At 40.4% G+C, this 27380-nt stretch overlaps 1 protein-coding gene across 3 annotated transcripts in view; it reads right to left on the reverse strand.

The window, feature by feature from the left end:
* The window catches only part of ptprua (protein tyrosine phosphatase receptor type Ua), a 245385-nt gene that overhangs the window by 169947 nt on the left and 48058 nt on the right, over positions 1-27380 (reverse strand). For all 3 annotated transcript variants that reach the window (XM_065471328.1, XM_065471329.1, XM_065471327.1), the window contains exon 2: positions 3591-3719. In XM_065471328.1, the coding sequence (XP_065327400.1) occupies positions 3591-3719 (129 nt within the window). The remainder of the gene's footprint in view (positions 1-3590; positions 3720-27380) is intronic.

The following is a 27380-nucleotide window of genomic DNA, read 5'->3' on the forward strand; positions in this document are numbered from 1 at the left end:
TTAAGTGTGAGTTCTGTATAGTTTAGCTTTTCACTCTACTGCATCTGAGTTATTTCTAGTTCTGGCTTTTGTTATTCCTAGTCTCATCTGTGTCTTACCACCTGCATCTGCTTTGTAGTTTTTCTGGATGAGTGAATGAGTGGAAAAGCAGCCAATGTCCTGAGGATTTTTTCATAACTGTAACACTGAGCTATTAGTAATTTAAGTGTAAAAAAAAAAAAAAGCCACCTCGCTCAACGAAACACTGTGGTCAGCAGGTCTTCTGCACCAACACGTTGCGCGCGGTGAGAGATGCTAAACGCCGGTACCGGGAGCGTGTGGAGTCCCGCTTCCTCCAGGGCGACACACGGAGTATGTGGCACGGACTACGCACCATTACGGACTACAAACCCAGGGACACTGCGCCGATCAACGCCGACTCTGCATTCACCAATGAGCTGAACCAGTTCTACGCCCGTTTCGAGGTTAGCCAGGCGGCTAATGCCATCTACCGCCTGACTACCGAGGACAGTGACGTCATCAGCGAGAGACCGGTGACCAGCATCGCGGAGCATGACGTCCGAGCGGCATTGAGGAGAGTGAACACAAGGAAAGCGGCGGGGCCAGACGGCATCACCGGCCGTCTGCTGCGCTGCTGTGCTGACCAGCTAGCAGGTGTGTTCACTTACATCTTCAACGAGTCCCTGGCGAAGTCTGTGGTCCCCACATGCTTCAAAAGATCCACCATCATCCCGGTGCCCAAGAACAGCAAACCCTCATCCCTGAACGATTACCGGCCAGTTGCGCTGACCTCGGTAGTAATGAAGGTGTTTGAGAGGCTGCTGAAGAACATCATCTCCTCCTCCATCCCAGACACCACAGATCCGCTCCAGTTCGCCTACCGACCCAACAGATCCACTGAGGACGCAATCGCCCACGTCCTGCACACCACCCTCAGCCACGTGGACAAGAAACAGGGTAACTATGTGAGAATGCTGTTTGTTGATTACAGTTCAGCGTTTAACACAATAGTGCCCAGCAGACTGTTCACAAAGCTGAGGGATCTGGGACTCAAAAGCCGTCTGTGTGCGTGGGTGTTGGACTTCCTCACTGGCAGAACTCAGGTGGTGAGGGTGGGTAGGTGTGTCTCCGACAGCATCACCATCAACACAGGAGCACCACAGGGGTGTGTCCTCTCGCCACTGCTCTACTCCCGCTACACTTCAGACTGTGTGGCCACCCATGGCTCCAACACCATTGTGAAGTTTGCTGACGACACAGTGGTGTTGGGTGCCATCTCCAACAGCGATGAGGCGGCCTACATGGACGAAGTGAAGAATCTGGCATCATGGTGCCAGGACAACCACCTCCAGCTGAACGTCGGCAAGACCAAGGAGCTGGTGGTGGACTTCAGAAGGAGTCAGCACAGAGACTACAAGCCCATTATCATTAATGGAGCTCCAGTGGAGAGGGTGCAGTCCTTTAAGTATCTTGGCGTCCACATCTCCTCAGACCTGACATGGGCTGCCCACATTCAGGTCCAGACCAAAAAGGCTAGGCAGCGCCTGTATCACCTACGACAACTGAGGAAGTTCAGGGTCTCTCCAAAGATCCTCAGGATCTTCTATACAGGCGCTGTGGAGAGCATCCTCACACAGAACATGACATCGTGGTTTGGAAACAGCTGTGTGAAGGACCAAAAAGCTCTCCAGAGAGTGATCCGTACAGCAGAACGCTGCTGCAGGATTGCTCTCCCCCCGCTTTAGGACACCTACACCAGGAGATGCCGGACCAGAGCAACGCAGATACTGAAGGACCCGTCCCATCCTGGCAACAAACTGTTCCAACTTCTACAATCTGGTAGAAGGTTCCGCATCATCCGGGCAAGGACAGAGAGACTCAAGAGGAGCTTCTATCCTCAAGCCATCCGGGCCCTAAACCCCCCCCCACACACACACACACACACACACCCGCCCTCTCACATTGACTGAGACTCTCCTCCAGACACTCAATTCCTTTAACTTTAAATATGTTTATATTGTCCATTCTGTAAAATAGTCAGATGTCTATTCATATTAATGTACAGAATTCACCTGCTTGCTGCTACTACTGCACATTCACCCAATGTATATACTATATATATATATATATATATATATATATATATATATATATATATATATATATATATATATATATATATATTTATAATGTTATTCCTCTACCCCCCCCCCCCTTTTTTGCACATGTTGAGGAGCGTGTCAGGATACATTTCACTGTGTGTTATACTTGTATAACTATGCATGTGACAAATAAAGAACCTTGAACCTTGAAGTAAGGTAGGGTTTAACTGGGAAGCAAAACTGAAGCAAAAAAGAAAAAAATGTTTAAAGTATTATTAAGCTGCATGGCTCGCTGTGGTTGTAAGGCAGTAGGTAAAGCCATCAATGGACTGTCAGCACTTCCAGGCTTTGGAGACAGCTGCCATTAAAATGACTGAAAGGAACCTCCAGCGGGTTAGGCTTGTTAATTTTAAGAATACTTCTGTTGGTGTATGAAGCCGTTTAGGACCTAAATACACTTCTGAAGTGCATTAAGAAGCATCTCCAATGGTCTGGGACAGATCTGCCTACTGTGTCCTATCTCACTCAGCTGTTATAAACTGGGTTGAAATGTAAACTTGTGTTCTTATCTGTTATATTATTGTTAGTCCGTTAATTATAGTCAGTTACACGTTTCTCTTTCTTGTTTCTTATACACATTTTTCAGCTTTTCAGCCTTTTCTGTCTCTGCTGAACTACTTTGAATTGCGTATTGCTTTAGAGAGGATCTACAGACAAATACACTTCCCTTAAGTAGCAAAAAGCCAAGCCAATGATGTCTAAATGAATTCTACCAACCACAAACCCTGTATACAAAAACATCCTGCTGCTTTCCTCTGCCCATTGCTCACTTAAAAATTGGTATGCTGTATATTTGCAGAAATAATACAATTCTTTTTTAGAAGAGCTCAAAGTACTCGGTGTAGAGCAGATGTTCTTTTCCAGCTGCTGCTTTTCACACATGAGAGCTACCCAGTGTGAGCACACTCTATAACTGGTCTGGACTGAGCTGCTCCACTGCGGCAGGTGTGCAATAAAATTGTGATCAGTGACACAGAGACACTAACACAACTACATTCCTGCCTGTCAATGGAGTTTTTGGGGTCAGTCTAAAGCTGGATTTATGCCACTGTACTGCGGTAAATGTTAGATTCACAGTTTTACAATTTTGTTAAAACACACACCATGTGCCAATAAGGAGGCTGCAACAGGTTTGGCTTGCTGCAACAATCTGCCTGTACACACCAGCAATTGTTAGACCTGAATTTTTGCATTGTCCAAAGGTCCACTAAACGTTTCTGTGCCTGGTCATGTTGGGAGAAGTACTGCATCATAAGATGTTTCTTTTGTTTTTAGTTTGTTTGTTGGCCTAGTCATGAACAAAGGAGGAACTGTGTGAGGGAAGACGAGTATGTTCTTGTTTTTAAATCACTGTCTGAATGTGTGAACAGACTTGTGGAAATTGTGTTGCTGTCAATGACTTTAACTCTGACACCTGCAGAAGCCTACCTCGCAAAAGATCTGGAGTTGGGTGTGGCCAGTTGTAGGTCCTGATCAGCTGCCAGTCAAAGTCATCTTCTTGGCCCTGTCGATATTCACACAGCCCAGGGTCCGAGTCCTCATCAAAGGTGCAGCCAGCTACAGCAAGGGGCAGAAAAAAAGCAAACTGTTTCACAGGAAGTAAAAAGTATGAAACTCGTAGCTATCAGCAATGTGCCTTTGCAACTTGCTACCAGAAGAAAACTGGTGAAGGAATGCATTACAGTCTCCATTATTAGTTATATCACCACAGGCCCACTGTAAATGTCTAAATGCACCAGCTCCTGTAGAAGCTCTGCAGCAGTAAACTAAATTGCAGCTAATGCTTGGCACCAGGCGGTCAGCATGAAATGCCTATCTCATCTTTTCCCTCAAAATCTATCACCATTTGGTGCAATTAGCCCTGTGGTGTGAAAATGACACAGTAGCCACAGGTCACCCAAAGCCACAAATAATGGGCAACAGTGCCACAGCAGCGAAGGGGATTCTTCAGCCGATGGAGGACAACAAGCCCAGCTCTCAGCCTGTGAAGGTGACCTAACCCTAGCTGCCATCTAATGGTCACATTTACTATTGTGCCATTATCACACAAACCACAGGCTTTTAGAGGCACCAGCCGGGCTGTTAAACGAGGGGTCAAAAAAATGACATGTTCTAGTTTAACTGGTCAGAAAACACAGGTGCACATGAGAAAATGCAAAAATGAATACTCTGGATTTGGGAGGACCAATTTGCGATCATACATGCGTGTTAGCCATATGCTTCCATAAAGAGTCACAACTAACAATTATCTTTTTCATTTCTCTCTAGATTATTCTATCAATTCTTTCAGTAAACGGAATCACAATTTCCCAGAGACTCTGTGAGATTGCTTGTGGTACCCAAAAAGCAGTCTAAATAGCGAGATAGTTTCAAAATGACAGAAAACTCACAACAGAGAAGCCAGAAAATGTTTGCTGCCAATGTAATGACTTAATTATCAGAATTGTTTCTGTGGGTCGACTCATGGATGAATCACTTGCAGAAAAGCATTGGTTTCATTTCATTTCATTATGTAGCCATTGGTTGTCTCCAATATGGAAACAATGTTTGAGTAATTGCTCAGATCTTCATCATTAACTGTGGCTCCTTGGGGGTTGAGGAATGATGAAGAAACAAGAATTCTCGAGTGCTGCACAGGTATGAAGATTCACATAAACAAGAAAGCAGAATAAAACAGAGAGCGTTAGGATAAAAAAAGATTTTAGATGTGCACGCTTCCAGTTTCCTTGTGCTACAAGTAATTGGTACTAGCAATGACCTTTGCTTTTAGCTTCAAAAAAACAGAAAGCTAATTGGGCTAAATTTGATTTTTCATGACCTACCTAGAGCCGTTTGCTTGTGCCCAGTTGCCCAGGCAATGTCATTATGTTTTGAAATTTTCAATTCCACGTTATTTATAATGGCATCGTAATCAATAGGGCATATAAATGGAGCAATAACAAAAAACCTAACTTGGAATAATCCACAGCTTTCCTAAGGTGACTTTGTCAACAAGGTCCTTGTTTCTGCAGCCCGAGCAGTCAAATTCAGCGCAAATGGAAAAAGCAGGAATGAATCTAACCAGTGCTTCTACAGACTCAAATGAGTCTCCTCGGGTTAAAAACAAAGTGTGATCTGTGCAGCTCCACCTGCCCAGAGAGTAGTAGCATGGGAACCGCTGCCAGAGGGTAGCTTAGAAATAATGGTGTGGGATGCAGGGGAGATACTCATTTATAAGACATACGGTGCAGCACCAGCCTGTCACCAATCCTCTGAAATAGCCATTTCTCAGTCTGGCCCTGGCTTAAAGACAGGCCTAACGCTCTTCTGTCTAACTACAAACACCCTGAGCTCACTGCGGTCCCAGGACCCTCTTCACTAACAGATCGTATTAAGGCTTGGCAGCCGTGCTGCTGGTGTTAAAGAGCTACTCTGACTCTGTGCCAGCTTCAGCTTAATAGCATCCCGTTTGGCTTGCTCCCTCAATACTGCTTTTGTCTTGTGCGTAGAAGCTCCATCTGTTTTCTGTAGTAATGTATGTGTTTTGAAGTCAGAGGAAGTGTTGGATGTTGCATTAAACTAGCAAGGCTGCTAATTTTGGACCGCTGCTTTCTCTGTTCCTGCTGACAAACAAATATCACCACCACACCACCAGTGAACTTCCCCACTGCCCCGGCCTTCTTCCCCTCTGCCTGCAGCCAAGCGAGTGTTTCCGGGTGTGTAAGCATATCAGAGCCTTAATTGCCTCCTGAGTATGGGCTGCTTGTTGTGCTGCGTCGTGCCCGGTTATCTGAGGATGAGAGGGCTGGGCAGTGGAGCGGGGTCTGCAGTTGAGGCCTGCTTTTCATTGAGAGCCCTCCAGCTCCAGGAAGAAACGTCACCATCAGACACGTTTCACTGACTCCGCTCATTAAGGCTCATCCTTCCAAGTCTCCTTTACTTTTTAGCACACGCGTTCCCCTCAATGCCCAAATGAGCTTCTCTGGCAGCAGGAGGGAGAGCCCATGTAATTAGAAAAGCCACATGCGTTCTGTTGAATTCATAGTGATGTGTCTGTGTGTGGACCGCACACGTCAGACACACGCATTAGCTGGGTGCGTTGGCTGTTTTGATGTTTACTTAAAAATGAATAAAATTATAATGAATCTGTCAATGTCCCACAGGCTGAACATGTAACATCAATGGGAATTATTTGTGTTCATCACAGCAACGGTGAATATGGCCAACGTGAGTGCATGATTGCTGCTTTTTACAAATAATAACTTGAATGTGAGAGAAAAAAAACAGCCTTTAGAATGCTAATTGCTTATCAGAGGTGAGCGCAGCTCTTTTAGGCACAGTCCCAGAGCAATGTAGGACCTTGCGGAGCACCAATAACACCCAGAGATGTGGGCCCTGAGGTAACTTTGTGAAGAATTGCCACATCTGACAAGCTCCTAAAGGGGAGAACAATAAAAAGGAAAAATGAATAAAATATGCAAGAATAAGGCAGTTGCCTTTTTAAAAGGTAGGAGAGGTAAACACGACCTGAGCTTGTTCAAAGATACAAAACAGAGAATATGTTATCTGTCTGGGTTCCCCTTAGAAAAAGTATTCAGGGACACCCAACTTGTAACTATGGACTGTTATAACCCTATTAAAGCAGACATTTAAATTATCAAGTCATCCATTATCCAAAGCTGGAGGTTCATTTTGAAGTCGCTCCTTTGCTCCAGGCTTAAATAGATTGCAGTGTTTCATCAGATCCCACGTTGGCAAGCCATGAAATGTGTTTTCTTACTAATTTTGTATGAGACTGATGCTCAGAGAAATCCTCCTAGTGTTGTATGGTGTGATTTTGCCTGAATTTCAATGAAAGTAATCCTTCTTATGTGTTTTTAAATGTGTTAATAAATATCGTGTTCAGGCTTCTTTCTGTTTAGGTGGCGGTTTAGAAAAGCAGTCGTGCGTTGTAGTTTTTACCAAATGTTGGCAATGGTACACTTTGTCTAGGGACTGTTTTCAGTAGTGGATTATTACTCTGCTGTTTTTGTAGCTTTATGTGACAAAAGAATACACAAGAAATCCATATGGGGGTTTTTTTCGTCTTACCATCAGGTTTGCTTACAATAGCAGGAGTATAAAGTATCACCTGTTTTAAAATTTTAAAACATATTTAATGTAATGATTTTCAAACATTGTCATTATTTTACATTGGTTGAATGCAATAACCTACAGTAAGCCATTACGTGTGTGTAAAGCAAACTAATATGCACAGAATATCAGTAAAATAAAATATGTAATTCACCTGTGGTTTCATATGATTTAGCATTGCTTCAGAAGCAGGACATAGTAATCACAATGCCATCATGTTGAATATTCACAACAAGCAGCCAGGGAAGGTTCACCTTGTGCTGCCCAAAAAAGCTCTGACCTGTGGACACCTGTCTAGCACCAGTTTAATTGGCAACAGATCCTTTGAGTTGCGAGTGGGGCCTCCGCGGATTTGACTTGTTACAGTGGATCCTGTTAACCTGGCCTCCAAACTCCCCTGATCTAAAGGGCTTGTGCTCTTAACCTGGAAACAGAAGTGAGATAAGTTGTACCTGAGGCGTTGTTGAGATGCATTGTCCTGAGGGAGGAGGCTGCTCAGCAACAATGAATACCATGTCCCAAATGTTAGTAGTGAAACATTGCATTGTAACAAGATGATTAGTATTCAGTTCACTGGGTTTTAATACCAGAATAAACGTAAAAAAAAAATAAAGATTTTATTCATCAAACAGTGAATTTTGGGGTGTGTATTTATTTATACCTAGAACCACCAAAGAGGTGGTAAAATAAAATAAATAAATTTAAAGTTTATTACCTCAGCTTCAGTTTTTCTGTGTTAGATGCTCCCATGTTTAGTTTCCAGATTTATTTTGCTAGTCTCTTGTCTCGTGTGTGATCTGTGTAAATGTGATTCCCTTGGCTAGTCAGTGAAAAGGGGCCAGATGTGATGAATTTTCAAAATTATGTTTTTAAATGATTTATTAAAGTGTGTTTCATTTTTTTTTTGTCAATTGTGAAGTCATTTTTTTAAAGTATGTGATGGCGTCTTCAATCTGTTTCAGAGTTAGGCTCTGTTTTTATACCTTTTTTACTGACACGTTATCAAAAATTCATATTTTACTTTTGCATCATGTTCTTCTTCTACAACCCCAGTTCTAATGAAGTTGGGACGTTGTTTAAAACGTAAATAAAAACAGAATACCATGATTTGCAAATCCTTTTCAACCTATATTCAATTAAATACACTACAAAGAAAAGATATCTCTCAGTTTGAATTTGATGCCTGCAACACGTTCCAAAAAAAAAAAAGCTGGGACAAGGCAGCACAAGACTGAGAAAGTTGAGGAATGTTCAAAAAACACCTGTTTTCAACATTCCACTGGTGAACAGTTTAATTGGAAACAGTTTGTCATGATTGGGTATAAAAGATACATCCCCAAATGGCCCAGTCATTCACAAGCAAGGATGCGGCCCGAGCTCATCTGAGATGGACTGACTCAAAGTGGAAAAGTGTGCTGTGGTCTCACAAGTCCACATTTCAAATTGTTTTTGGAAATCATGGACTTCGTATCTTCTGGACCAAAGAGGAAAAGGACCATGCAGATTGTTATTACAGCAAAGTTTAAAAGCCAGCATCTGTGATGGTATGGGGGTGTGTTAGTGCCCATGGCATTGGTAACTTGCACATCTGTGAAGGCACATACATGCTGAAAGGTACATACAGGTTTTGGAGCAACATATGCTGCCATCCAAGCGACGTCTTTTTCAGGGACGGCCCTGCTTGTCCCCTCAGCAGTACAATGCGAAGCCATATTCTGCATGGGTTACAACAAAGTGGCTTCAGAGTAAAAGATTGTGGGTACTAAAATGGCCTGCCTGTAGTCCAGACCTATCTCCCATTGAAAATGTGTGGCGCAATATGAAGTGCAAAATATGACAATGGAGGCCCCGGACTGTTGAGCAACTGAAGTTGTAGATCAAGCAAGAATGGGAAAGAATTCCACCTACACAGCTTCAACAATTAGTGTCCTCAGTTCCCAAACGCTTATTGAGTGTTGTTAAAAGGAAAGGAGATATAGCACAGTGGTAAATATGCCCCCGTCCCAGCTTTTTTGGAACATGCTACAGGCATCAAATTCAAAATGAGTGAAGGTTTGCAAAACAACAATAACGTTTATCAGTTTGAAAATTAGATATCTTGTCCTTGTAGTGTATTTAATTGAATATAGGTTGAAACTGATTTTTATTTATGTTTTACATGCCGTCCCAACTTTATTGGAATTGAGGTTGTACAATCAAGGTAATAAGCTGCATTAACTATATGGGGGTTGGGACTATGACCAGTAAAGGCAGAGAGCTGGCTGATATGATGGTAAGAAAGAAGCTTGTAACTTGAAGGAAGAATATGTAAATTGTGTTGTGGAGGTGAGGAGTGTCAACATCATGACTTTGAAGGTGGAAATTGAAGGGGGGATGTCCAAACTTTTCAGTCATACCACAGGTTGGCAGTCAGAAGAAAGGGTGAGTTCCAGAGTAAGCTGACGTAGAGGAACCTCTGGGTGTCCCCAAGGGAAAAGTGATTGGTGATTCAAGCAGACTTTAATTGGCATGTAGGTGAAAGGAACACAGGTGACAAGAAGGCATGGTTTTAAGGAGATTTTAAGGAGAGAAATACATACGGACAGATGGTAGTGAAATTTGCAAATAACAGTTGATATAATGAACACATACTTTAAGAAGAGAGAAGAACATATAGTGACATATAATAGTGGCGAAACCTTAACTCGTCTTAGATAGGAGGCTGCAAAGTGGTGTCAGTGCAGAATGAAGATAGCCAGCATCTTGGAGGCAAAGAAGTGACAAAGGGAAAGGCTTATGGTAAGTGAAAGAACGAAATTCACACTTTTTTCTGTCCTGAAAATAGACTTCTAGACACTGGGTGCCATGTTTTTTGGTATTGTCATCATGTTGATTAAACAGCTGACAAAGATGGTTGTATGTCTGTCATACTGCATACCTTAAGGTTTTTTGTCACTTTTGCACTGGACACTAATGACAGAAAAATAGGTCTTGTTTTGATTTGCTAGGTAGAGAGATGGACAGGATGTGTAGCAAGTTTGGGTGGAAAGGCAGTCACCTCAGATGACAAATCTGTGGAGGTATAGAGAGGTGCAGGAGAGCGAGCAGTGAAGTTTCTGACCAGACTGTTTAACACAGTCTTGGAGAGGAATGGAGTAGAAGTGTATTGGCACTAGTTTTAAAGAGAAAGGGCGATGTGCAGAGCTGTAGTAACTACAGGGGGATAAAGCTGATGAGCCATACCATGAAGATATGAGAAAGGGTTGTTGAAGCTAGGCTGAGAAAAAAGATGACGATCAGTGAGCAGCAGTGTGGCTTCATGTCAAGGGAGTACTACAGATTGATTTGAGAGGGTTGGGGAAGTATAGAGAAGGTCAGAAGAAGGTTCACTGTGTCTTTGTGGCTCTAGAGAAGGTACATGAATGGGTGGCATGACTTTCTCATGCCATATGTGAGGTTGAGGCAGGACATGTATTCAATTCAATTCAATTTTATTTATACAGCGCCAAATCACAACAACAGTCGCCTTTATATTGTAAGGTAGACCCTACAATAACACATACAGAGAAAAACCCAACAATCATATGAACCCCTATGAGCAAGCACTTTGGCAACAGTGGGAAGGAAAACCTCCCTTTTAACTCCCTTTAAACTCCCTGTTACTTCCTGACATTAAAACTCGCTTTTAATGTCAGGAAGTAACAGGAAGCGCATAACTCTGAGTTGAGCTCTGAGTTGCAGTGAGACAGCTAGGAGAGGCAGTGGAGTGAGATTAATGGGGGAAGGTGCAAACCAGAGTGGCTGTGAAGGACCCCGGGTATGACTGTCCAACTTAGCACACTTCTACAGTGAACACACGACCCTGACTAATAGCCCACACAGCAGGCCCATCATAAATACGTTGTGATGAAGCGGGAGGAAAACACAAGCCTCTTACACAGTATTTATCCTGGAGAGGGAGAAATAAATTAGAGGGGCGAGACAGAAAACGTGAGCTGGGTGAAGAGCCCTCATACTGAAAGAGGAGAGGGAAAGAGCAAAGCCAAAGAGGGGTGAGGATAATGAGAACAAATCAGATGTGGTGCACAGCATGTAGAACAAGAGGATTCATGGAAAACAAGACTTTTCTTCATCTCAGATGCCGTACGGTGTAAAACGCCAAGAGGTAATCAAAGAAATCTGAAATGTGGAAGGTTTTCGATTGATCACACTGTTCCAAGCTGTGCAGTTCTCAGACTTAAATCATCTATATACAGATTTAACAAGGACATTCATTTGCAATTACTCTTACATGGATAACAGTGATTACACAGCACAGGGCAGAGTGGCGACTTTTTCTCACCAACATAAATCCCAGCTAGTATGGATGGCTGCCAAACTGTGAGATTGCCCTTCACTGCTCATTTGAAGAACGTGAACTTTAAATAGAACTGAAAACTCCATTAAAACAACACTGTTGCCTCCGTCTTTCCAGATTAACTGAATTGCTGCTCTTTTTTCAGTTTCAAGGAACTGAAACTGAAAAAAAGCCCTCCACTTGAGTTTAAGTTCTGAAATACAACTCCTGCATTGATTTTTTTTTCTCTTTCTAACACAGAACTGCTGTTGTTGTCATCTGGACTAGTTCAGCCTGACCAAAACTATCATTCTGATCATTCAAAACTATCAGATAAAGCTATGCCACTGCTCTGCCACTTCCATTTAAGCATTTGTAGGCAATGCATCAAACCTGACAAGTTTAGTTATGGGGGGACAGGGGCAATACAGCTCATCAATACTCATCCAGCAGGAGACTCTTACAAGCACTGCAACTGCATTCTCACAGGCCTCAACGAGGAAGATTGGAGGCAGTGCAAGAGAGGGCCAAAGAAAACTAAAGCACACAGTATGACAGACACATAATCATCTTTGTCATCTGTTTGATCGACATAGGTTTCTGACAACAATGCCAAAGAACATGGCACCCAATATGTGTAAATCTGTTATACCTTTTCGTAGAACTTTGTTTCTGTGTCTTCTTATTAAATGTTAAATATCATGAATTGTTCACTTGGAGCTGCTTTTTTTCTCAGCTTTTCTGTGACATGATGTCTTTTTACACACTAGCAATGCCAGATTTTTATTAATGCTACCTGCATGCTGTAATGTCCATTCTTGTGCATGAGCCAAACAAAACTAAACATTTGATAATAAAACTGGTAACCAGAAACACTGCATGATACCTTTAACTAGAATATTTCACATATACACATGGTATTCTCCAATAAACTGGTGTTACTGTAGTAAAGGGGAAATGAAGTGTATGAGAGACATAATCCAGAAAGAAAGCATTGTTTTAGAATCGAACTGTGTTGGCTGTTTACACAGTCAGCCCATGACATTCAATATTACCTGGGAAAAAGAACAACCTTTGTGCCAGTTTTAAAACACTAAAAAGCTAGGGGGAATAAAACACAATAACAATAAAGATATTTTTTGTGCTATTTCTTTTTTTTCCTCTTTGTTTTGTTGCCTTTGAGTGTTTTTGTACCTGTATTTCAGCCCTTTCCATCCTACTTTTTGTAAATATGATTTATCAGGCAATGCTTGGAAGGGATATAATTACATTTGGCACAGTTGTCCTCTTGCACTCAAGGATGGTCAAAGATTAAGGTCACTGTGACCTGTTTTTGGCCAGAATTCAAGAGTGAATAATCTAATTATGACAAATGGCTCAGAGAACAAAATGGTTTCATTTTATGTCCAGAACGGTAATGATCAAATCTGTATTTGTAAATTCAACAGTTTCTGGGATTTTTGTACACTCAGTACACTTTACCAGGAAGATTTACCAGCTTAAATAAATAAAAATCTAGCATGGGCAGCATATAAATTCACTTTAACCAAGGTTTTTTATACTTAAATGACGACAATAGTTTCAGTGCACAACAGCCTGAGCACACACCCGCCCACATTCACATTCAACCTTTTTGATAACAGAATTAAATTAACAAGTGATCCCACTTAAAAAAATTCTTATGTCTCAATCCAGGGGTCGTGAATACGCAGCTCTTTGGCTTATCTCTCGTGACTTCCTTTGACTTCGACAGATAAAATTATAAGAATATCAATACGGACGGGATTTTTTAGAAATGATATTTTTCCTGCAGTTGTAAAAATGTGTAACCTAAATGGTCAACTGAATTGTGTATTATAGCCGTAAACATAGGGTAAATAGCTGTCCAGCTATGGATTTCAAATCCAAGAAAAAAAAAAAGATGGCAGTGGAAAACAATGCTGCTAGCTGGAGTGGTGGTGAGAAATTTTCAGAAGAAGCACACTGCATTTGCTGAAAAGCATTTGTCTGGTGAAAGACAGCAATTTTGGAGCTGCTGCGGAAAGCAGAGCAGAGCAAAAGCAGTTTTAAGAACTGGATCAAATCTCCAATCTCTACTGCTGCTAGTTTTGTGGCAGCTTAGATGTAGAAAGCCATCCACAATGGTGAATACATGAAAGAGTCATATGTTAAACTATCGGACTTGAAAAATAAAACTGAAATAATAAAAAAAATTAAAGATATGCCTCTCTCCACAAACAACATCAATGACAGGCCCATAAAATTGGAAACAGAAATCACCAGTCAGCAGATCAATGCATCTCCAGCATACTCAATTGCCTGTGATGAGTCAATGGACCTGAATGATACTGAACAGACAGCACTGCTGTGCAAAGATGTGAACTATGATGTGCAGTGGATGTATGGGGAGGGGACATTTGTGAGGCTGTTTAAAAGCTAAAGAGACCTTGAAATTGAACTGTCTGACATAGCAGACAAATACTTCTGAGTGTCGAAGTTCAAAAGTCTGACAGCGGAGCTTGAAGAGATTGCATTTCAGAAAGCCACAAGTAGAGCAATATTAAAAAACTATAAACCTGACAAACTTGTGTTTGAAGCATGGAATATTAATTACGACAGTTATATGACCATGCAGAAGTATGCATTTGGTGTCTTGTATATCTTCAGATCAACTTGTCCCAGCATGTTTTCTCAAGCATAAACTATATGAAATCCACCTATCGGTCCCACCTTATTCTCCTGTGTCTAGATGAAAAGTTGCACGTTACAGCCCTGATATTAAGAAAATCTTTAATTCCATGACAATGAGTTAGTGTCATTTACAGCTTTACGAGTTCATTGCTGTGTGATGTGTTGAATGTTGAACGCATTCAGGGCCCCAAGTGTTAAGATTCAGATGAGTTAGCATTTTGTTTTTAAGATTTTATTTCATGTTGATTGTTGAGCTTTTAAATTGTTGATTGAAAAATTTACACTTTACTTTTTTTGGCAATTTGTTTGAACAAAATGCAGCTACAACATTTGGTTAATACTGTATGACCACTGGCATAAAGTCCTTCTACATACATATTATAATTTTTGTGGTTAGACCCATCAGTCTCCATATAATTGGACAAGTCCAAAGTTCTAAAAACACCATACATTTTTCAAAAACATCTGTTCCTCCTACTGAAAAAAATAATGGATCAGTCTTACAAGCCCATTGATGTAGCACATTTGTCCTCAGGAAACTAATAATATGGAGGACAAATGAGAACTGAGTTTGATGAGAGAATATGGAGTGAAAAAAATGTAACCACATAGCTACTTTTCCACATTTCCTGACTGTGGTGCCTATGTATAATAAATATGGAACAGAGATTATATGGATAAACATTAACTTATTATGATGGATGCAGCTTTCAGGCCACAAAAGTCAAGCCAATGCATTAGTGTATTAAAGCACCTACAGCCAGCAGTGCCTATTCTGGTTGCAACAAGTGAGAGTTTCTATACGAAAACAAACCCTCTGGCTCCACTGATTTATGATCTCAGCGAACACTTTCCTGATGTGTTTAATGTCTCAATCACTTGTTGTAAGTGTTACTGAATGCAACATTTTATTCATTTTGCAATCAAGGTCCCTGTTAGAGTCAAAAAGGATAATAATGCACTCATTACCTGGTATCTATGTTAGTTTCTCAGATAGATTGAGCTTAAGCTCATCACTCCTTCTTCAAAACCTTAAGAAAGCAGTGACATCGTGGGTGATGATCTGGACCATGGCATCACTGAGCTCCTGGACAGTCTGAGTTGCAACCTGGCAGCATCACAGAGACCAAAACAGCATGGGGGCCAGTCAATGTTATCAATTCCTTCATCCTACTATTAGTAGGACTATTTGTGCAGTCTCTGTAGGCTGTAGTGACACTGACCCTGACCAAATGCAGAGTAAAAGAAACTGTCAAAAAAGTATTCCCTTAATTCTTAGAGTGTACAGGGCCAATTGTCATCACTATAATGATGATGAAGTTGATGATGATTGACTTATCACTGCCATTTATGGTTTCCAAGTAATCTAATAAAAAATTTAAAGGCAAATCACACAAATACAACACAGTGAAATCATTTTTCTTTGCCTTTCCACCCCCTAACAGATCTAAAGACTTGTGTAGCTGTATTGACATGCAAATAAGTCATTAAGGGGTGTGTCAATGTATATTAACTAAAAGCATACATGTGGCAGAATCAAGTGGGTGACTTCTTTAGAGCACAAAGCTGTACAAAGCTGCATATGAGAAAAGAGATCAATCAAAATATACTTGAGGAAGCTACAGGTGCATTTATCATCATTCATCATGATGGAGGCATTGACTAGAGGCATACAATCACGTTATGACTGATGAGCTAAACCGCTGCGCTATTGTGACCTTTACAAGACAGTAAATGTAGAGCAAATTATCTCATAATGGTGATATGGCTGCCCAGCCTGACACAAACCAGGCCAGAAGTCTCCATTAAATGAGGACCACCTATGTCTCTTCGATGCCGCGTCCACATTTCTTAAGTACTTCATCATTCATATTTTGCTAAACTTCTTCCTCCAACCAAACATATTGTGACTCACAGCACTGGACTGAAGTCACGATGAGCAAAGCAATGAATGGCAAAAATCTAATTTCCCTCTAACTGAGTGCTGCACTTTTCCTGCTTGGGTTGGGAGCGGATGGCAAGATTGGCACTGCAGGGCATATGCTGTTGTGTGAAATTGTTTCCTTGCTGGTCCATGATGGGTCCGGTCACTAACTGCAACACAGAGAAGCCAAGGCTGTCCAAGGCCAGCACTTTCTTAGATCATCCAATATCTTTGAGAAGGTAATGGCTATTTTTTTAACCCCATAGCACAAAGTAAGAATAGTCTGCCTGCAAGGACTGAAGGAGCTGTTGATACACACAGCTCAATGATTTGCACAAAAGAACTGCAGCTCCTGTTAAAGGTTGATAAAGGACATTGATTACCTAATGTGCTTTAAATTTGGCTAAATTCCTGGGCAGAAAAAGAAGAATAATGTTTCCACCGTTTTGTTCCTGAAGAATCACTCTAACCTGAACTGACACTGCAGCACAGACGAAACGGCCCGTGCACTGCGAGATTAAAGGAATGGCCCCATGATGCACCAACAACAGACTAGAAAAATAGATAGATAGAGAGGGAGAAAAGGTTGTGGCTGGGAGATATACAACATCCTTTGTCAGCATGGAGAAGCTGTATAAATTTTCTGCCAACAGTTTATTTAGGTAGGAGAAGAGAGTGACAAAGCACCGACTGTGGACAAAGCAGATACTTTTCATTAGGCCGGGCACTCTCCTTTCATTTCTCATTTAATCTGTCCTTCTCCTCCACACTCTCCACAGAGACATCAGTTACAGAACTCCATCTCCTGCAATCTGAAGCTGCGCCCTAAAACCTATCGGAACTGCTTAGCCTGTTAATGCCATTGTTAGAGATGACATGAGGGTTGCATGAATAGAGGTTGATGAATGAAAACAGACCTTGTCCGATGAGGCTCAAATCGCGCTAATTAAGAAGACGAAGGGCTTATACTTCAGCACCTGCATTACAGCGCTGGCTCATTTAAACTGATGGAGAAAGGGAGGAAAATGACACATACTCTCATCTACTGTTACATATGAAAATTTCATCTGGAGCGCTGGAGGAAACACTGTTTCCCCTTCGAGTGAAAGCTGCTTTAAGTGGTAATGTCAAATCTTTTTCGTGCCCCGCACCAAGAATATTCATTTAAAGAGTGACCTAAATGCATTTGTTGAACGCTTTACATATCTGTGTATTAGTGATGTGTTCCTGCTTTGTGCTTGGATTCTTCCATGCCAATTAGAAGGTGCATTTTAATCAATGGTAAGAATCTAATAATGTTCAGAGAAGCCGTGGCTCCACTTGAGACTCAAACCCATCTAATCTTTAAGACTTCAACCGCAGTGGCTTCAAACATAGCCTGCATCTATCCGCTGAATGTTGTTTGCACTTATGTAATCACATACATAGATTTATTTACACAAGATGGTGCACGATGTTACAACAGCCAACCACCCGACTGCTCCGATGTCGATTTCCATACAATCAAATGATAAAAATAAACACTCGCGCCGGTTCTGAGGAGGCTGAACTCAGTCATGTGAAACGACAAATGAACAAAGATTTCTACTGCACCAGCACTGATTTGGAAGATTATTTTTTGGCAGGCTGCTTTTTTTAATACTGGCTGCAGAATATGTTATGCGCCCAGGCCTGCTAATCACAGCGGGTGGTTGGCCACAATAGCAGGATTTTTTTTTTTACTATTTATTTATTACACACTGTACCCTAAAAGAAAAATCAAGTAGAAAAGGAAATGTGCCCAGAATACCAAGCGAAGAGATGCAGGGATTTAGATGACAACTCCCCCCTCCTCCTCCTCTCTCTCTTCAGAGATCCACAGGCCCCAACGCCACTGCTGCAGATCGTCCCTTGGGCTCTACAAGCAGCTGCAGGGCCCTGACCCCAATTACTAAGACAGGGCCCGCACTGCACAGGCTCTCGGCCATCTCTGTCCCAATAGGCACATGGCTAGACAATACACCTAAGCACACCTCTTTCCATTTATACAAACAGTATGCTCCCACAAGTAATTTCGCATATCAGGTCCAAAGAGTGTTGACGCTCCTTAAAAATTGAAGACCTTACAAAAAAAACTTCTGCACCAGCATTTTCACAGATTACTTTTACAGTTCATTAAGGTGATCAGTGGAGGAGGAAATATTAAGAATTCAAACCCTTTTCTTAAGTATAAGCAATATTTACTGTGCAGCCCATACTAGTAAAACTGTTAGCAAAAAGTCAGAGTACTCAAATGTGATTGTACAACAATTGTGTGTAAGTACTTTGTGACAAAAAAAGCAGATTTTTTTATTCAATGTAACACAAAAGTGACAGAGCTCATGAATTCAGCTGGGAAGGGTTTAAAGAGGTAAAGTCAGAAATGTGTTTTTAAATGGACTTCGATAACACCGTAAGTCTTTTTGCAACCACCGCTATTGCCTGGTGGCCTTCAATTAGAAATCAGGTTTAAGGCACTTCTGCACTGGTTCAATTTTTCTGACCTGTAAGCTACGTCCGTTTTTTTGTCCTGTTTATAATTTCCATGGACATTCAGAGGGTGTGACAGGATATGCTCCCTCCCAATTCTCAATTCTCCGCCACCCTTGTAGCGTCAAAAGAGCACAGCACCACTTGACATTAATCAGAGAAGGCCACTAATCACTGACGTGTATAAAAATGGCTGTAATCTTTAAACAGTTCCTGCAAAATTGCCTTAAAGCTTTTTGAAATAAAGCTGAAAGCATGTACTTGAATCTCAACTTGATTGCTTGATTTACAATCCACTGTGGTGGTGTACAGAGGAAATGTAGCACAATGTAGCTAAATGGGGTAGCTAGCAGATCATCTGTTTTCGCAGCTGTGGTAAAGTTAGCTAATATTAGCCCAAAGGAATCATTTAGAACACTACACACAGCTACACAAGTGAAGCCTTTCTGAACAAATCTGAACATGCCCAAAGTTATAACAACTACAACATCAGCAAGGCATTTGACTTTTGGAGAGAACTGGAAGGAGATTTGGTTTGTCATGATGAAACTCAACACCAAGTTGCCTTTTTATTGCCAGGGTTACATTATGTTAGCTTAAATGCTAACTCGAACCAGCTACAAGCTAGATGGAAATGCACCCATTACTTATACATTTGTGTTATGCATTGTGTTTTTACTGGCCAATCAAATTTATATTTCTAACAAGTTAATGTGTACTGTATTGGAAATAATTTCAAACAATTACCAGCCCTATCCCTTTTGTACAATGTGTATGTGTTACTAATGCCAGAAGGAATCATGAATAGGAGGATTTGAGTAGGGCACTTCCAGGACTCTGTTGCATCTAGGCCAAATAATTCAGCCTTGATTACAGATGAAAAAACACCTGGCACCATTGTCAGGTTTAAATGATCACAAATATGCGGAAATGCTGCTGTGCTAAAAAAAAACCAAATAGTTAAGGAAAATATACAAGCCCCCAAAAAAAGCTGATGTAACAATAGCATGTGATTAAAAAAAAATCCACAGATACACTCATTTGCACACACAAACAATATGCTAAACTGGCATAATAGGGCACTGTAACCACAGCGATGAGAGCCTCTTTATGAAAGAGATCAGTGCTCCTCAGAGATAGTCGCACTGTCTTTTGCTTCGACTTAATTACAGCTCACACCTCCCCTCTCACTATGCAGAGGAGAGAAAAGAGGGCTTTGGTTCTGATGCCCTGTGGAACACTTGATCCTTTCCTTCCGGTAGCATCATTTAGTCACTTTTCTAAGCAGTTTTGTCTTTGCGCTCACGTTCTACTTCTTTTTTTTTTTTCACGCTTTACTGAGGATGTATCAAGCATCTTTCTTGTAGCGGCAAAAGGTTATGCCATTCAGCTGCAGATGTAAGAACTCTAAGACATGGGAACAGAAAATGTTATGGAGTAACAAGAAGCTTTACATGACATTATAAGGAGCGCTTCCTTTAGCACATATACATTTAAATGAGCACTTGTAATAAGAGGCTTAGCCATGAGAATGCTGTCCTTTATTATGATAGCAAAATCCTACCCAAATGTCCAAAATGTACAAATAGCTGCTCTTCAGTTTTTAGAAGTATTTTATCAGCTCTGTCAGCTAGTTGCATCCACCAAAAGCAAAAAAGTGCCTGCAGTTTGTCAGAGTAACTTTGAATTCTGTGCATAAGGTAGAAGTAGAAACTGTTCTTTCTCATGAAAAAGCATCCAAATGCTGCGCATTATTCAACAAGAGCCTGTTACTCAGCCACAGACTGCATATGGACATACTCACCATGATATCAATCACTGGCTAGAAAATGTAATCTTTGAAGTCTTGTGCTGAGCATTTTTGCCACTGACAAACCTAACCATGAAGCAAAGGGATGCAGAATACTCACATGGTAGCAACTTGTCCCAGCCTGTAATATCTAAACTATATATAAATTAAATATCATTAAACACTAGTTTCATGCCTTTTGCTCTGAAAACCTTTCACTTGGAGAATTTTAACATAGACAACTGTGTTGACAAGTAACTATGGAATCATTACAAAATCACCAGCAGCACAAGTCAATTAAATGCCTCACACAGCAATATTTTTCATATACTCACCATAAGCTTTAGGTCAAATCAGACCAAAATGGCCGTCAAACTGAGCTGAGCAATGGTGTTATTTATTGGATTTCTTTTCAGTCGCAAGCAGAGCTTCTTCTTCTTTCACAAGTTGTTTTATTTGGGTTTGACACTGGAGGAAAAATACAGATTTCACCGAGGTGAAAATGTTCTCTTCAACACAAGGAGGTGGCTCGCACAAAGGCAGCATCACATAACCGCTCTAAAGACATGGGGAAAACAGGAGAGGTTCGAAGGTTGAGACTACAAGATTGTATTGAGCAGGGAAGGTCAGGATGGGCAGAATATCTGTGGTATTGTGCAAAGGAGCCACTGTGTATTGGCCACGAGCTCAATAAAGAAAGGAGAAGGTGTGTAAAATTACAGTCCCCAGATATTTTTTCAAGTTTCAAGCTTTCCCACAATGACAGTCCAGACAGGACTGACATGAGAAGGATCAAATCATGGTCCTGTACCTTGAATGATGGTTCAAAGGCCTAATGTAATTTCTAAAACTGGAAAATATGAAATCCGCTCTAACACGATTGTAGCAAGTAAACTAATAACTCCACGATAACACAGAATTTCATCAGAACTGGATGCTTTTATACGGCGCTTATGCAGCTCAGTCTAAAAGCTTCTGTTTGAGTATTTTTATCCAACACTATGTGGAAACTGTAAAACGATTACACAAAGCACACGAGCTAATACAAGCTAGCGCAAGTTAGCTTTATTGCACCTTTCGAAAAACACAACAGTTCACATTAAACTATTCTGCACAGAGATATTCTATAACGAGCCTCATCTAGGACTGATGATGATAGTTCAACACAAAGGTAAATCTATAACACACCAACAAAGAAGAGGTAGTTAATTTCACTTTAAATGGACCATCAAATCAGTAGAAAACAGACTGCAATCTGCTGGTTTGCGTTTACCTTGGAAATAATGTTTTTCAACTGATGCTTGGGCAAGAAAAAAAACATCTATTACCCATACAACTCCACACGGTCACAATAAATCCTTCACGTTGTACAAAAATTGAGATACTAAAATATTTAGGATGACATTTTGAAAAAATAAATAAATAAAAAGGCGTTCTGAACCCTCTGGTATCTTGACAAAGTGTGTAGCAGTGTGTAGTTTAATGATCTCGTGAAGCAGTCATTTTAAGCATCTCATTGCTCAAGAGCCACAAAAGAAATACACTCATCGGTAACAATATCTAAAATATGGATCATCTCTTTATAATACAAAGCTCCAAGAACACCAAGGCACTGAACCAGTTTCCAAAATTCTCTGATCAGTTCCAGCTGAGCATCTTTGGGTGTGGCGTGGTTGGCAGTACGAGGTAGTGCTGCACAGTGGTTTCATTGTTGATACTATTATTGCATCTTTCTACTTTAACTAAAGTACTTTTTACTATATTGACCCATTCATATAGTGCTTTGATTGAGTTCTTTGAACAATCCTACACACACATCAGATCCACACCTCAGGGACAATTTAGAGGTCAATATATGACCGAGGACATGGGGACTAGAGGAGCCATGGATCAAACCACAGCCTCCCCATATTCTGGTGTAAATGTTCAAAATTAGCTCGCATGTTACCTAAAGCCTGAAACATCCAAATATTACAAACATTCGCGCTAAATTACTCAATATTTTTAACTCTCATGTTCCCTTCCAGGCAGCATCATAACCCCTTTTTAGCACTACACCGATTGCAGCCATGCTACAGACACACACAAATGGAACAAAATAAAAGAAAACTATGTCTCAGATATAGCTTCTGTAGCAGGGCCTGTAATTACCACAGCCAGGGGCCAGCTCGACTTGCTCTCTTGTGTTCAGTGGGCTGGCCTTGACACCTTCACAAGGGCCCTCAGAAACCACAACAGCAAAACGACAATGTCAGCACTGCCCCTTTTCTGGCGTGCTGCACCACCCTCCCCTATGGCGGATAATAGCCTCCATCAGGGGGCAGTATAAGCTGATAATTAGGTGCTTAACTCATGCAAAAGTGCAGATCTGATATATAGGCCTGTCAGGTCACTGGGGAAGAGTTAAATGAGTGTAGAGCAAGGGTAAAGTATTACAAGGGATGGGAATTAGTGTTGCATATTAATAGTGGACAATATAGAAACCAGTGCCCCAGCCCACATGGCCATCTGGGCTGAGTTATAGCAAGCAACTGGGACTTGGTGGAGGCTAACTAGAACCCGTGTGTGTGTGTGTGCGTGCGTGCGTGCGTGCGTGCACCTTTATGTGGATGGGGATATAGTACACATTGGCAACCATGTGCATAAGCCTATGCCTAATGTATTTGGAACATTAAGCAAGGAATGCAATCTTGTGATGTGTTAATGGCCATTATGACACTTAAGTCGCTGTTCAGATAATATTTTAAAGCTCTCTGTCCATCGCCTGGTCTGGACCACTGAGACCCCCTGACAGCCCAGATCCATTCTTCATTTAACATCGCTCTCAAACAGCTGTCAGTATTTTACATTGCATCCAGGCAGGGTGGCCAAGAAGACATTTCGTTTTGCTCTTTAAGATGTACAATTTGGCATCTGACCTTTTCAACACAAGATACTTTCACATAACAAAGTGAGAAAACAGTTTAAAACAGAAGAAAACCAGTGTAAGCTTAAGCTAATCTTCAATCACAGCATGTTCACACCACATAACCTTTAGTTCTGGGGTCAAGAGACCGCGATAATTTGTTTGAAAGTGAGGTTATTGTGTGGTTCAGGCTTTCAGAGAACGTCGCTTACTGCCAGTGGCCGTTTAATGTCATCAAACTGTAATGATTTTATAGAGTTATAATTTCAAGTTTGTCACAACTGATAAAAAAATTGGATCATGATACATCAGCTGATACTGGTTTGAAGACACTGTGTCCTTTCAAGGTGAGGTAGTGGGCGTGCTGCCAGCAAACTCCCTCAGCAGGCAGTATAAGAAAAATGTCATGGACTGAAAAATCCATATGTCTTCCACTGATCAGGCCAGCTATGTCAGCAGGTAGAACACAGAGAGTGGCCTCTCATTCGAAATAACTCTCACACGCCATATAGAGTATTAACATTGTATCAAGCTAACGACTGAGAAAACATTCGCTTTATGGTGGTAATTACAACTACGGTGTGAAGATGGATAGATACATTTGCTGATAATGCCATCATCTGAGTAATTGTGTGGGACCAGGGGTAAAAATGTAGAAAAATGTTTTGGGGATTTGGGTGCATTGACCATTGCTTTGGCCTCTCTTGTAGGTAGCAACTCATTTTATCTAGTTGACTGAATGAGGTGCGACATGTAAAACATATTACATGTCAGTTTTATAGATACCACTGCTTTCCCTGATTGTTTCAATCCCAGTGACACAAGCTGAAATCAGTTTTGTCTCCCAAACCATGTTCTGTCAAGTCTCAGTTGATGCATGGTTTGTTTGCCTGGGTCCAAATTTTTAAATTAGTCCACTCCCCTCGTTGCCTTTTTCATCTGGCTTTGTGACACAAAGCAGCATTCTCTTAACTGAAAAAGCAATTAGTCCAATGACGGCCTAAAGGGCCCATTATACTCAATGTCAAATTCCAGTTAAAAAATAATCCATATTTACCTTATTCTGAGCCTTTGTCCACTGTGTGTAACACGCTGTTTTAGCTCTTCCCCCATTAAGGCCATGCCTCTTTGAGCCAACTATATTCTCTTTTGCTGCTCCTTACAATCATGGGGTTTCAACAGAAGGCAGGTGGGGCTGCTGTGTTCACAGCCAGAGCTGCGTGTTTGAAGTAATCATCATAAAGAGTACAAAAAAATTTGGGAACTGATCTTTTAGAGGAGTCTGTGGCCTGAGCTTCTGGCTCATCAAGATTACTGCAATGTAAACAAACGCTCAAACTACTTATCTATTTGAGACAACAGAACTGTTTTTTATCAGACATTTTCTTCCATTTGAGTAAGTTCAAATTTTATTTTTGATCAACTTCAACTATTTTGGATATTAAGTACCTGCTAATTAAATTAATATTACTCATTTAATTTTACTAATTTATTTAAATTATGTGGCAAACATCTTTAGAAGGTTTTGATTCCTGAAAATAAAAATTATTGTTGTTCAATTAAAAAATCTGCATCAGCTGTAAGTTTTAATGACAGTCAACTGACCTTTTTATCTAGATTTTAATTGTATTTTTTTCTTCTAATAAAGACTTCATTATTGAGGTCATTTCCTGATAAATATGGACGCCTGCCCACCTCTCTGCAGTTGTTTGATTTTGAAATGTGACCGGGACTGAAGACTCATTGAAAAGACAGAAACACCGGGTGTAAGGTGGCTCTTCATTCATCACTGTAGACCGTTACCAGCATTGCCTGTATCACAGTAAGTATTCTAATTTTCTTTAGATTTCCCATTTTTCAAGTCATTTTAGTGAAATGTCAGCAAAGCAATTCTCCTTCAGTGGTACTGTTAGTTAACAGTTTATAAGCTAGCAGCTAATAAGCGGCGTTCACCCCAGTACCTGAGACAGACTGCTATGTTCTTAAACTACAGACAGTGTGTTATTCTGAGATATTTGATTTTTTTTTTCTTTTTTTGATACAATGCTTTGTATTGTATAGAGACAATATGACAACGTCTTTCTCATTTAAAAGCGATGAAGTTAATGAAGATTTCAGAACTGATGAAAAAGGACAGGATTAATTGTTGGATAAGTGACATGAGCTGGTAAAATCGAAGACCATGTGTGATAAGATCATGTAGAAAAATGGTTGAACCTTTTGAGATGAATATGTTGCTGTACGTCAGCCTTTTGAAAGTCAGAATACAACATCTAATATTACTAGAAACAAATGTGCAAGCTCACTTTGTTGTCACCATAATAAAGACGCTGGCAGGTCAAAACTTGGCGCATCCCGTTCACTTGCATGGAGGAGCAAGTGTCAGTGTATGGAGAAGAGCCATAATTATCACTTCATTATACTTCAATTAAATTAGAACTGACCATGAGCAGTTTTGCTGTATTGAACTCTTTATTTGTCCCTCCCAAATGTAGGAGTACTCAGAGTTTCAACCTCCAACAGAGCACGACCAGCACATTCTATGTCAAATTTGACAGCTGTCTTATTCACCTGATTACTTTTTTTAAGTACAAGGTTCCCAATACAGATAAGACAGCAAAGGTTTTGGCTCAAATGTAAAACTTGAGAATATAAAGTGATTCAACATGAACGTCACACTGAGATTTTCAATTCTAGAATTAGCCCACTTGGTTTAAAATTATTGCTTTTCCTCCTTCTTTTCTCTTGCCGTTCAACTCAATGTTAAGCATCCTTTGTCCACTATATCCACTATCCCTCCTCTGCACATAACCATCTCTCTATTGGTCACTTGGATTCAGTGGCCTCAGAATTAGTTATTGTCTAGAACACATATTATCAGTTTATGTAGTTTGCACTCATAACAGCTAAAAAAATACAGAGTTGTAACTAAAATAATCCAAGCTTTCAAACATAACAAACATAATTCCTACACATCAAAAATTGTTGGGTGACGGTTAAAAATATAAAAGTATTATATGACAATTTCCAAAACCATAACTAGTATAAACCGCCTTTCTGTTGAAGATAATGATGATGAATTGGAGAGATGATTTGTCATAAAATCATCTTGTGGATTAGTTTGTGATCACTCTGTCTCATTCATTCAGGAAAAGTCTGTTTAACCAGATCTGAGATGATGCAGCGACTCTAGTTATAGTAATCCATGACAACGACCCAGTTCATTACCAGCCTGTGAAACCTCTGTGGAGGTCTCCCAAAAACTGCTGATGAGCGTTTTGGTAATGTTTGAGTAATCTATGCACTATATGTACTACTGCAGTTAATACCAAGGGACTGAATAACACTGTATTCATTCACAGTACAGTAGTCTGGATACTGGTAGAATCAGGAGTCTGGATCACTGTATAAAAGCACAGTATCTTGTTTTGTTTTTTATTGTTGTTTTATTGACTTTTTTGGTTGCAATAACTGGACTAAAAGGAATTTTTGATTATCTATTATTTCTGATTATTTCTGATTATTATTTTCAATATAAATGTTAAGAATACCAAGCAAATAACAGAACCAGGACAGTGCTATATGTACATTTAAGAAATTTAGAGTTTAAAAGTTTACAGTGTAATTAATCAAATCTGCTATTGAGATATTCAAAAGTACAAATCACGCTGGGCATTTGATATTCTTTTTAAAATGATTTATTTTAATATTTCTTGAATATTGACAGCGCGGTATGTTATTGATGGAGGCCAAGAAAATACTGTTGAACTAAAGAAATGTACTTCTTTTCAAATGTAGCGGTACTTAATTTTTTTTTTAAGTTTTGGGAGAAATGTTTTTGAGTTTTCAAATTTGATGTTAGACTTTTGTTAAGTTAAATTATCATTTGAAACTTTGTCCATGTTTAGCATTAGTATCTGTGATGATAAAAATCTAATCATATATGAAAAAAGGTCAAACAAAATCTGTTGCCT

This window comes from Pelmatolapia mariae, linkage group LG22, assembly GCF_036321145.2.
Source record: "Pelmatolapia mariae isolate MD_Pm_ZW linkage group LG22, Pm_UMD_F_2, whole genome shotgun sequence".
Lineage (NCBI taxonomy): Eukaryota > Metazoa > Chordata > Actinopteri > Cichliformes > Cichlidae > Pelmatolapia > Pelmatolapia mariae.